The sequence below is a fragment of the Dipodomys merriami genome, unplaced genomic scaffold (genome assembly GCF_024711535.1).
Source record: "Dipodomys merriami isolate MVZ:Mamm:240054 unplaced genomic scaffold, mDipMer1.0.p SCAF_34, whole genome shotgun sequence".
Taxonomy (NCBI): Eukaryota; Metazoa; Chordata; class Mammalia; order Rodentia; family Heteromyidae; genus Dipodomys; species Dipodomys merriami.
Genome location: NW_027204937.1, coordinates 6328600 through 6340813, shown reverse-complemented (window position 1 = coordinate 6340813; position 12214 = coordinate 6328600). Strand labels below are relative to the sequence as shown.

General features: G+C 40.9%; 1 protein-coding gene across 5 annotated transcripts in view; it reads right to left on the bottom strand.

The window, feature by feature from the left end:
- Nfia (nuclear factor I A) overlaps positions 1-12214 on the bottom strand; it is a 379923-nt gene that overhangs the window by 99865 nt on the left and 267844 nt on the right. For all 5 annotated transcript variants that reach the window (XM_069987173.1, XM_069987172.1, XM_069987171.1 and 2 more), the window contains exon 6: positions 6027-6154. In XM_069987173.1, the coding sequence (XP_069843274.1) occupies positions 6027-6154 (128 nt within the window). The remainder of the gene's footprint in view (positions 1-6026; positions 6155-12214) is intronic.

Here is a 12214-nt window from a genome sequence, read left to right as displayed (position 1 = left end):
TTTTAAAAAAACTATTAGATTAAATTTACTACTTTTCAAATTTGACTTTAAGACTGGCTGAAATGTTTAGAATTTTCAATATTTTAGCTGGCATAATTGTGTCTGTTAAAAGTTTTACCATTCCAATATAATTATAACATGTATTATTATAATTGAATGTATTAGAATTTGGATCCTTCCTTCTCCCTCCAACTCCCCCTTTCTCCCTCCTACCTTCCCTCCTTTTATCTTCTTCCCTCCCTCCTCCTCTTCCTTTTTTATAGTACTGGTGTTTGGGACTTGTTTTGCTAGGTAGGTGCTATACCATTGAGTCACACATCCAGCCCTTTTTGCTTTTGTTATCTTTCAAAAAGGGTCTTGTGTTTATTCATGAGCTGGCTTGGACCACGACCTATTAACGCTAGGATGATAGAATGACTGTCATATACTACCACATTCAACATTTACAGATTGAGATGGAGTCTTTTTAACCTTTTTTTGCTTGGGCTAACCTCAAACTTCAGTCCTCCTGCTCTTTGCCTCCCAGATACCTAGGATTACAGACATGAGCCACCTGACCCAGCCTGAATATTTTTCTCTGTGAGAAAACTTAAGTAGCCTTTTAATCTGCATGCAAACACTAAATTTCACTGAAAGGACTGGAATTGAGCAGTTTTTCACAATGAAAAGAAATTAGCTGTACCGAAGACCTGCTGAAACTATTGAATACATGTACTGAGCCTAAGTGCAGTCTTGGATCTAGAAGTGGATCAACTTGGAAACATAAGAAATCCTCCATTTCTGGGACACAGAGAAGCTGAAACAAAAGCATGCAGGCTAGCATAGAGCTGCCCCGCAAAGAAGGAGGTAATGATATGAAGACAAATTAAATTTCTACGTGCTACTAATTTGAAGGCTAAGCACCATCAAGTCTCACTTTCAGCTAGGTGAGGATTTCTCAGGTGGGTTCCAATTGAAACCCAGTTTAATTGCCACTGAGTGGCCAACCGTCCATTCAGATTTACAACTCTTCTTTTGCTCCTCCAACACTTAATTCTGTCTGCTTTTGGCCCGCCTCACTTCCTATAACACTAAACTCCATCCACTTTCGGCAGTTTGCCTCCCCAGTAATCCCAGTGAGGGCAGTTCATGAGACTAGCCTTTACCAAGGACTTTACTCACCTCATCTGATTGTTTTAATTTTGTGATATGGATGGAGCTGAAAGCACAGTGGCTATATTAGTAAGTATGGACTCACACTTGAAGCCAACCAGAGATTTGTCCTTGGAGAAAGGCACTTAATGGAGTGCTTTTGTATCTACCCTAGGATACTGCACACCATTGACACTTAATAAAGGTTTGGCTTGATTTATAATGACTAAGATGATAATCCATTTCTTTTCTTCCACTTGAATTGGAGGACCAATTTCTTGTAGTGAGGTATCTGGAGTCCCCCAACATACACTCTTTTCTTATCTATGTGAAGAGATTCTCTATCTATCTGTCTGTCTGTCTGTCTGTCTGTCTGTCTGTCTGTCTGTCTGTCTGTCTGTCTGTCTTTTGTTCCTTTAAAGGAACATCTGAAGGCAACGCAGAATGACTATATAGTTGGATGCAGTACTACTCATCAATGGGGTATGAACCTTAGCAATCGTTTCTAATTACTGGAAGCCTGAAGATTAAAAACAACAGGAAATAACATTCTAAGGGGATTATTCACAGCAACCTCTTGTTTTCAAGTTTATTGAGAGCACCAGAAACTCTCTGCTTCACTCATTCATTCATTCAGTATGTGTTGCGCTAACCACTGTTGCAAATACTGCACTATACCCTCTATTATACTGTCTATCAAAAGGTAGAAGAGATGAACTAAGTCCCGCTTCATGGGGAGTGTATTCTAGACAGTGCACAGGAAAGGAAGGTAGGGTTATGAATTAGAGGAGACTGAGGGAGTGTCAGCAGCTATTTTAGATCACTAAAGGCCTCATTGCTGTGGTATTATCCTAACCAAAGCTTGAATGCTGAGTACTCATCGATTTTATGGGTGATAATGACAAATCTTTAACTTTGTTAATGGTTACTTTTCTTTGAGTGTATGTAAAGTGTACTATTTATTCCTTCTCTGGCTTAGAATATATAACAAAAACTTGGGATAAAGAAAATGGGTGGATTTTCAGGTCTTTCTGATTAGTTATTTATTGATTTGTTATTATGTTTTAAAACTAAATACAAGCCTAAGACACGAGGCCTTACAAAGCCTCTTTTCATGTGAGCACAAATACTATGGAAAAAGAGGTTATTGCGTATAGAAAATTAAACTTACACTCTGAAGTCAGATTTGGTTTGAAATACGAATTCTGGATCTACAGATTTACTTTCTGTATGGTAAGTCACTTAATCATGCCTGATTCTCAATGTTCATTTCTAGAGAGGCAAGAAGATCCATGAAATCTTTTATATTTGGTTTGGTTAACATCAAAACCAAACCTGGTGCACGGTAGGTACTTAATTGTAACTAGAATCTTTTTACCCTATCTGAGAATGCTTCACAGAGACCCAGCCAGTGGAGACGCCTGTTGGTTTCCTTCCTATTTATTTGCATTATCAGTTTCCCAGCAATTTTTCATTTGCACAGATAAACAAGACTTGATGGTATGTGCATCTCTGCTGGATAGTATTTCATACGACTCACTTCATCAGTGTGTGATTAGCCTCCAAGCTTCGAATCTAACCCAGTTTTGAGATAACTGGGAAATGAAACTAAGTGGAGGGAACAAATGTAGCATTGTAAGAGAAGCAAAAGTCAGCCTGAGGTTGTCTGATGTTTTTAAACTAACATCATCTTTAATCTCCTCTGCCCTTCTTCCCAGATAATAGGAGCTCTGCACCAAAAGTGCTGAGATAAACTAATGGGGAACAGGATACTACAAAAGGCCTTTGAAAGGGCCCATGTCATTTACTGAGGGTCTGGTTTGTTTTACTTTGCGAAGTCTTCCTGTTGCTCAAGGAATTGTGTCTCTTCTGACCACACTGGGCCTTCTTTTGACAAGGGCGTCCTGGGAAGGAGTGAGGGCAGGTGCCCAGATGCTCTCAGAGTAAGGAGTGAGCAAAGCCTCACTTCCTGTGTTGTTGGAGGCACAGACCCAGTATCCTCAGCACTTGACTCCTCTGAACGCACGATCCCACATGGAAGCAACCAAGAGGCTGCCGGTGCATTCGAATATACATAATTCCCAACATATTTCTGAAGGTAATTTACATGAGTGAGCCACTAAAAGCCTCCTACTCAATTAACTATACCCCTGGGGAAAAGCTATGCAGGCCCGGATAAGTGTGGGAACAACATAAAGGTGTTCTCTGTGCCAAAAAGGGGATTGGGCTGGATGGAAAATCCCCAAAAAGGACCATCTGGCAGCATAAATTATCCATTTAAAATGGCTGGTGTGAGTTAATGACACCAAAGTCACCATGAACATGTGCAACATCCTTCAGTTGTGTTTTAATGTCCCCTTAGGCCCTGTTTCAATTATGACTTTCTATGCTGAATAGGGCCAAATGTAAATTTATCCACTGCCCCTCCCCCGTACCCCACAAATACCACAAAACTGCACTTTCCTTTAATGAAAAGAGGACAGACAATGGACATTCAGTGTTAGAATGTAATTGTGGGGGGGGTGTCTTTAAGAAGAAGAAGAAATCTATCTGTCTGTCTGTCTGTCTGTCTATCTATCTATCTATCATCTACCTACCTACCTAAAGAGGATATAGCTATTAAACTTTAGTTATTTAATGACTGTAAAGGATATAGGTACTCAGATGTGAAAATTTATGACCGTTCAAGTCATCATGTGCAGGTAAGAATAGAAATCACTCTGAATAAGAGAGTCATTAGGCTGAGCTATTCAACCACCCCTCACTCCCCCAAAGATGCTGATGTGAGAGCCACAGAACAACCTCATGGCAGAGGAGCTTCCTGAACATGAATGACATACAGACAGCTTTAATCTGCAGAAAATACACCGGTAGGGTCCTCAAGCACAAATGCACTAAACCTACATATTTGAATCTGATTTTCACTGAAGCAGGTAAATTGGCTAGGACTAATTAGCCTCTTTAAAAAGGGTTCAAGGAAGTTCTACATCTTTTAATTTTTTAATAGCACATAAACTTTTCACTGGCACTACCCAGAGGTCGTGCTGACAATGCAGTTAACGGCACCAGGTACTCAGCATTTCCATTTAGCCTGGCTTTATATCTTAGCCACTTCAGGCAAAAGAACATGAACATAAGTGTGCAGTGAGACCCAGGTGAGACGTGCATAGAAGACCAACCACACTGTGAGTGCTTAGTGGGTAATAATTAGAAGAAGAAGGCACCCGAGGCTCATCTCACATAGCTGTGCTCCCCACATCCATGTATAATGATCTGTTTATATGTCTGTTTCCTAGCCCTGATTGTGAATTCCTTGAAAGCAGAAGCCATAGCCTCACCATGCATCTTTGAATTCCCAGAACCTGGTATCAGAACTCATAAAGGAAGTTCCCAAGGATGATTGCCCAGTGAGGGAACAAACGAGTGAATGAATGAGACAAGGGAGGGAGTCAGGTAGAGCAGGCAGAGAAGGCTCCTATTTTCATAAAGGGAGCAAGATAAAAGGCCCAGTCAGTAAGGCCCAAGGGCTTGATTTGTTTTGTTTCTGTTAATGATACAGTACATGTGGGGAAGGAAGCTGCATTTCTGTGAATATGAAGACTTACGTAGATTATTAGATTACCATAGTCATCACAATCAGGATACAAAACCATCTTATCACCCTCAAGTCTCCCTTCTGATTTCTTTTACAGTTACCTCATCTGAGGGTGGTCTTTTAAAACAGTATCAGGGAGGAGAGAGGGGATCTAAGATTTGCACGTGGAGAGGCTAGTTCATGGTTTTTCTCGGTGCTGATTTGCTCTTGGAGACCAACAGGGATGATCAGAGGATATCTCTTTATGAGTACTTCTGTGCTAGGTAGAATTCTTAGATGGGTGACAGATATTACCCCAGCAGTGAAATAGCTTACTGTTAGATGAGTTTAAAAAAGGTGGGACGGGGTGTGGGGGTGTGGGGGGTGGAACATGGGCTCAGAAAAGTCAGGTAATTTGCTGCCATCACACAGCCAGCAGGAGTTGAAGCCACAACTATACTCTGGCTCATTCCAAAACCCACATTATATCGTCTTTTATCCATCTGATTTGTTGTTTTGTGGAAGGCATTGGAGATGACTTTCCCCTTGTCCACACGGAGGCCAAACATTGATTACGGTTGCAAACAGCTGCAGCCATCAGAACTATTCCAGGGCCAAGAGGAGACAACCCCAGGAAGTCAGACCCAGCCGCCACTGGCTTAGTGTAGCACAGATGGGTTAAAGATCATTGCTCCTTTTAAACAGCAAGACAATCAGGAAGATATCCAGTATTAGGAAAGATATTAGAAAGTATTCTCATTTTTATAAAACTCTAAGTGTAAACTGCACACAAAGAACTCTTTTGGTCTGGTTGAAAAAAAAATTGATGGGTTTTGCTTATGATTGCTAAAAGATAATGCCCCTGCCCCAAAGCTGATAAGTGTACACACACACACACACACACACACACACACACACACACACACACACACACACACACACACAGAGCATTATCTTAGCTGCTTAGGAGGCTGAAGCATGAAGATCATGGGAGCTCAGAATTTTAATGCCAGCCTGGGGAGGATAGACACACCTTCTCAATCAACCAACCAGCCAGCCAAACAACCAACCAACCAAACAACACAACAACAACAACACAAGGGTGAATGGAAGGCAGCACTGCAGTAGAGGTGATAATGTGTGAGCAGAGATCACCTGTGATTCTCATCCAGTCTTGCCTGTCAGCTTCATCTCTGCAGTGTATGGCTACCCCTTTATGAATGTGGCAGTCACATGTTTATGTGGACAAAGGCAGCTCTCTAGGGCTTCTTTCTTCATGGGCATGCATGGTATGGAACCCAGGCCCCCATGTCCTGCTCACCTGGCTCCACTTCATGCCATCCGCTGGATTGACTGCCGCTCCCTGGAGAGCGTCCTTGGCCTGTGTAAAATGGCTCTTCACCAGGACTGTCCATTTCATCCTCCACAGACTTGAGTCGCTTCGTGGAGCTGAAAGAACAAACGAGTGCATATTTAAAAGTGACCCCCCCCCACCTCCTTCTTCTTGGACTCTCTTTCTCAGGCTGAAAGAAGCCAAGGGAGGAAGGAGCTGGGCAGGTGTGTGCAGTTCCAGGATTCGCTTGGGCTCTTGTGCAGTGGGGTGAGTCACTGCATGGGGAATAAAGTTTTGGGTCTGTGTTGTTCCAACTGTCTGGGTTTGATTTTTATGTCCCTCGAATTGCTGCCACCACCACATCCTGTGCCTTTTTTCCTTTGAGGAACAGGGCTGGCTCCTGCTGGCCTTTACCAGGAAGTGTGGAAGGAAGCCCAGGTTTCCTATCTCCGTGGGCGGTGGTTGGAGGCTGCCCAGTCACAGTGTTACCTAGACATGAATTCAGTCCCCGCTGGCCTCCCAGAAAGGATAAAACAATAAATAAAGAGCAGGACTTGAGATCCTTTAAGAAAGGCTCAGATTGCTTTTATTCCCCTACATTTCCCACCTTCTACTTGGATTTGTTCCTTCCAAAATATTTACTGTAGACTTACGCAGTCCAGGTACTTACTCCCCTAGATGCCAGAGATACAAGGTAGGTGGAAGGAGGAATACTGAGGGTCCAGTGTGTACCTGTGAGACTAACCAATATGGACAAAGGGTAGTGCAATGATGACTTTATGCCTTTCCTCTATATAGGGATGATCAAAGGAAACTGGTTTCTAGAGCCGTGTGACTGAGGAGCTTCTAGAATGGCTCTCATTTCCTCTGGGTGCAGGACTGTGGTGGAAAAAGTATGAAACATTGTCTGTTGTTGTTTGGGTTATCTTCACTGTCAATGCTTCCAGTACCCTACCCAGTGGTAGATTTCCTGCCTAGAGGGAGTGCCTGCCGGGGAGCCTCTTTGTCTGTGCCAAGATATAGAATATTCCATGAGTTTAGCCCAATAAATAAGTGGGCTAAAGACTTAAAGAGAAACTTCTCTGAAGAGGAAAGAAGGATGGCCAATAGACACATGAAGAAATGCTCAACCTCCCTAGCCATAAAAGAAATGAAAATCAAAATAACATTGAGATATCACCTCACCCCAGTTAGAATGGCTATAATCAAGAACTCTAATAACACCAGATGCTGGAGGGGATGTGGACAGAAGGGAACCCTACTGCATTGTTGGTGGGAGTGTAAACTTGTTCAACCACTTTGGAAAGCAGTATGGAGGTTCCTCAAAAGACTCCACATAAAGCTCCCCTATGACCCAGCAATCCCACTTTTGGGCATTTACCCAAATGTTCACAAACAAGGCCACACTAAAGCTACCAGCACGACTATGTTTATTGCAGCATTATTTACTATAGGTAAGATATGGAACCAACCCAGATGTTCCTCAGTAGATGAATGGATCAAGAAAATATGGTATATATACACAATGGAATTCTATGCCTCCATCAGAAAGAATGACATTGCCCCATTTGTTAGGAAATGGAAAGACTTGGAAAAAATTATATTAAGTGAAGTAAGCCAGGCCCAAAGAAACTTAGGTCCCATAGTTTCCCTTATTTGCAATAACTAGTATATGTCTGAGACAAGCAGAAAAGTTCAGATAAGTTGATGTTAGAGAAATAAACCCTAAGATATGTACTCAAATGTTTTTTTTTTCTTTCAGGTGATTGTTTCATCACATTTATAAGATGATTTCTTTGTTGCTTTGTATGTCCCTTCCCCATGGTATAACCCCTGCTTTCACTGTATTTGATGTTTGTATAATTTGTGGAGGGGAAGGGAAAAAACAAATTGTTTAAATAGGGATACAGGTGGATCCATTGCAACAATGAGACATACAAGTCGTTATGTGGAAAAACGAACTTTATAACTTTGGTGGAGGGGAGGAGGATTGGGGAAGGGTGGGGGGAGGATGGGAAGAGATGGGAAGGGTAAACAAAGGAGGAGGCTATAATGCTTGATAAGAAATGTACTAATTATCTTGCCCATGTAATTGTAACCCCTCTGTACTGTATTTTCACAATTGAAAAAAAGAATATTCCATGAGTTTAATTTATCAAATACATATTGTATACCTCTTACATGTCAAGTGCTATGATACTGTGATGAGTAAGACGTACTCCATAAACACAGATGGAGGGACCAGAGGAAAAGAGGAATCAGGAAGGAACCATGTCTAGGCCACGGTGGGTCACTTGATGGAGGAAGGTGACAATGATACTCTTGGAGCTTTTCTCAGAGTATTACTAGGGAACTGTCTTTATGTGTCAAAGAGACAGCTGGGTGTGGTGGCTCAAGCCTGTAAGCATAGCTACTAGGGAGGCAGAGATGGTGGATTATGGTTTGAGGCCAGTTGGGGCATAAACATTTGAGAGACTCCATCTCCACCAAAGACTTGGCATCGTGGCATGTGCTTGTTAGCCTAACTATGAGGAAAACACAATAGTTGGTTCTGGTGGCTTGTACCTGTTATTCTAACAACAAAGCACAAATAGGAGGCCTGAAGTCCTGATTGGCCTAGGCATAAAGCAAGACTCTATAATGAAATTAAAAAAAAGCAAAAAGGGACTGGCAGAATGGGTTAATTAATAGAACATTTGCCTACCAAACATAAGACTCTGAGTAATTACTGACTAAGGAGACTAGGACAGAGAAACGAAGTAGAAGGTTGGGCTGTTATTCAGCTGATACACTACTTGGGAAGCTGTGCTGATTTAAAATATGGAAACCCTTCTTTCCATTTGGCAAACTGTCATTGACTCAAATACTGTTTCCTCCAACCTTGGTATCCTTCCTTGCTCCAAGATACTCCCATCATGCACTACCTAAAGGATTAATATCAGGCCTCAGGATACTCCTGGGCCAAGAGTAGTGGCGCTCATGGCTGCACTCATGTACACTGAGTACCAGAGGCTGTGAACATCACTCCCAGGAGGGAGGAGTATTCCAGCTTTTGGGATGTTGGGATGGCTGAAGTTGAAGAGGGGCATAGAAGAGAATGGTGTAGGATATAGAAGATGCTGTGGGTCTGGACTTTATCCTAAAAGCCCTGGTAAGCATGTGACATTGGCATTTTATTGTAGAAAAGTGACTCTAGTAAGGGTGTATGTGATGATTTAGGAAGCAAAAGGAAAAGAAGGGGTGTAGTCAGTCTAGGAGTGGCGAGACAGTTAAGTATTTACTTAAGCAATCTGAATAAAAAATGTGCAAGGCCCAATTTAGGTAAGCAATTCTGATTACTGGTGTCGGCATTCCAGTATTCTTAGCTATTAAGTTCTACTCTCATTAAAGCCAGACCACAGGAAATAAAGATAACTGCACAGGCTAACATAGTACCCAAAGGAAACTTCTTTAATAACTTATTTAATGTCCTTTCTTTGAGTTCCTTTAACCCCAGTGAAAAATAGCCACTAGAAAAACATTGCTGTTCTTAATGTAAAATTGCATCTAATGGAAATCCTTTATAGGAGGGTATATACACATAAAAACTTCCTTCCAATATCTAAAACCAGAAAAATCTGGTCTCTGAATGGATTCTACTGTTTCCTTTTATGAGAAAATGTAAATGACACACTGTATTGCCTTTTCTTCTTGCCCTGGCAACCAGGAAGATCAGGGCCAAATCTGAGACATAATTCTTGATTAATGTACCTGATATAATGATTTCTCCTATTTTTCCCCATATAGTTTCAGGCTTTTCTTTCTGTATTTAGTATATCTGTAATGTTTTATAATTGAAAGCCACTACAAGTCATCTTGGAGGCAGGAAGAATATAAATTGGAAAAAAATGTATTTCCTTAGAACTCCACCAAACAATAAGAAAGGAACTTCACGTGATGATAGGATTGTCAAATCTACAAGGAAAGTAACTCTTTCTTATTACTACATTTTAATCTTTACTGCTTACCACATAATCTGACTAATAGCAGATGTTCAAACTCTGCTGCACCAGTGTGTGTGTCAAGGATTTATCCAACTATCAGGATTCAATGAGATTCAACCCAGAGGGCCAATTCTATTACCCATCATTCTCCCATTATTCATATTTTTTTCTGAGGTTTTACTTCCTTGTCATGCTCTGATAAAATGCAGGCATGAAATCCTACAGGTAAAAGGTTCTGTAATTGCCAGCTAAGTTGGGAAGCTGGACTTTCAGAAGTGGACAAAAGGATAAACATCTGCAGGGTAGAAGTGTGGGGGAGGAGGAGAGAGAGGGTCTGAGAGTGAGGATTAGCAAGGCTGGGAAGGGCAGGTGTGGGACTTTCAAGGTAAAGCTTATTGTTTCCCCAATCTTGATGGTGGGTTTATCTTGATGGAATTCTTTGGAATAAAAAAATGTATCTTATCCTGATTTTTATACTATTCTTTGTATAATTCTGGAGACCTTTTACTCTGAAATTATATAGAGCCCACAGAAAATACCTATCAATTTCGTTTATTTACTTCTTAACTTTTAGAAGTAAACTGAACTTTGATTTTGTTTCTTGCTCTTGACTTTCTAACACCATGATTTTTATTCTCCCAGAAATATCTGAGGAAAACAGGAAAGTAAGTACCAGTAACAGCTACCCATACATTAGAGCATAAATATTTCTGAAAGTTATAAAGTGCCTCTTCACCAAGTTTTCGTGGTGTCCTGAAATGAACATCTACTCAATCACTAGTATCTGCCACTAACTTGACTATAAACTTCTGTGATGGTCTCTATTTCTATTGTGCTGAGTACAACATCTTGGCTGCTTATGAGTGTTCTCTGCAGAATTGGAAGCATTAGATACTGTCCTTCAAAGAACTAAGAGTTCAGATGTGGAGGTAGGAAAGCTGCATACCTCAAGATGATAACAGTATTCAAAAAAGCAAGTGCTACATGCCAGGGAAAGGCAGAGATGTGCATGTTTTTCTTCTGCCATTCCATATGCCATTCTTCTTTACTATCAATGTCAGCCTCATTCTTAAGCAGAGTAGGGGAAAGACCATGTTCTGTAAGTTCCAATGGACCCAAGTTCTAATGCAGACAGTACCATTTACCTGGATTGTGACACCAGGCAAGTTATTTAACTTCTCTGAGCTCTGTGTTGTTCTACTGTTTCAATAGCCATTGTCTACAACTGTGTGAAGATGAAACCAGATGGGGTATGGAACATACCCAATATGGTGTCTGCCCAGCCCAATTAATACTGGCACACAATGAGCAAATATTGATTAATTGATAAGCTTTTCTATGTAAATCTGCTATATTTTTGCAAGCACATTTTCAAAGCTTATAATTCCACTGAGCCTATGCATTCAAAGAGTTTTTTTTTTAAAGCCATCCTAGGAAAAGCCTAATGAGAGCAAAACAAACATATTACTGAGTTATTAACTACTGATGATGTTTATAATTAGCTCCTTATCGGGGTTAGTTATTTGCAGAATAGGAGAATGATACTAGCCTTTTAAAATGACATTAATAATCAGCTTTCTATTTGGGGAGTCACAACAAAAGATAATGAGACATCTCTGGAGAAGTGTGCAGAAGGGCAGAGGTGTGGAGCACTGTTTGGGAGGGACGAGGGACAGGTGCTCCACACATAGGAAAAACAAACAGCCTGTAAACTGTTCAATTAATCACTGCCCACAAGTATTTGGAAAGCTTTCTCATGTTGACAGAGTGTAGTTACACACAATGTCTTTTCCGTCAGCAAACATTGCAAATCCTCAAAGTAGAGTAACACCCAAATGTGTTCTTAATCTCTTTTTTTGCTATTAAAAATACACCTTAGATTTGAGACCTTTACCTCTCTGCGTCATCCTCCTCTCTCCCCCCACCCAACCCAGGAGCTGATACTAGAGTAAACTAGGGGAACATTTGAACAACACTAAACATGATATGGGAGGTAGAGGTTCTGTTTAGGGATGACTTTTACTGTCTTCACAGCTATAAAAATGGCTAAGTTGATTTTTTTTAAATTAATGATGCTTAAAACACTCTGATAAAAGGCAAGGTTAACACGAGTTTCCACCAAACAAAATTTCTATAATCTTGGCATTGTTTTAAATCATAAAACTGTACTTGCTTTAGGGAAAAAGAGACCTT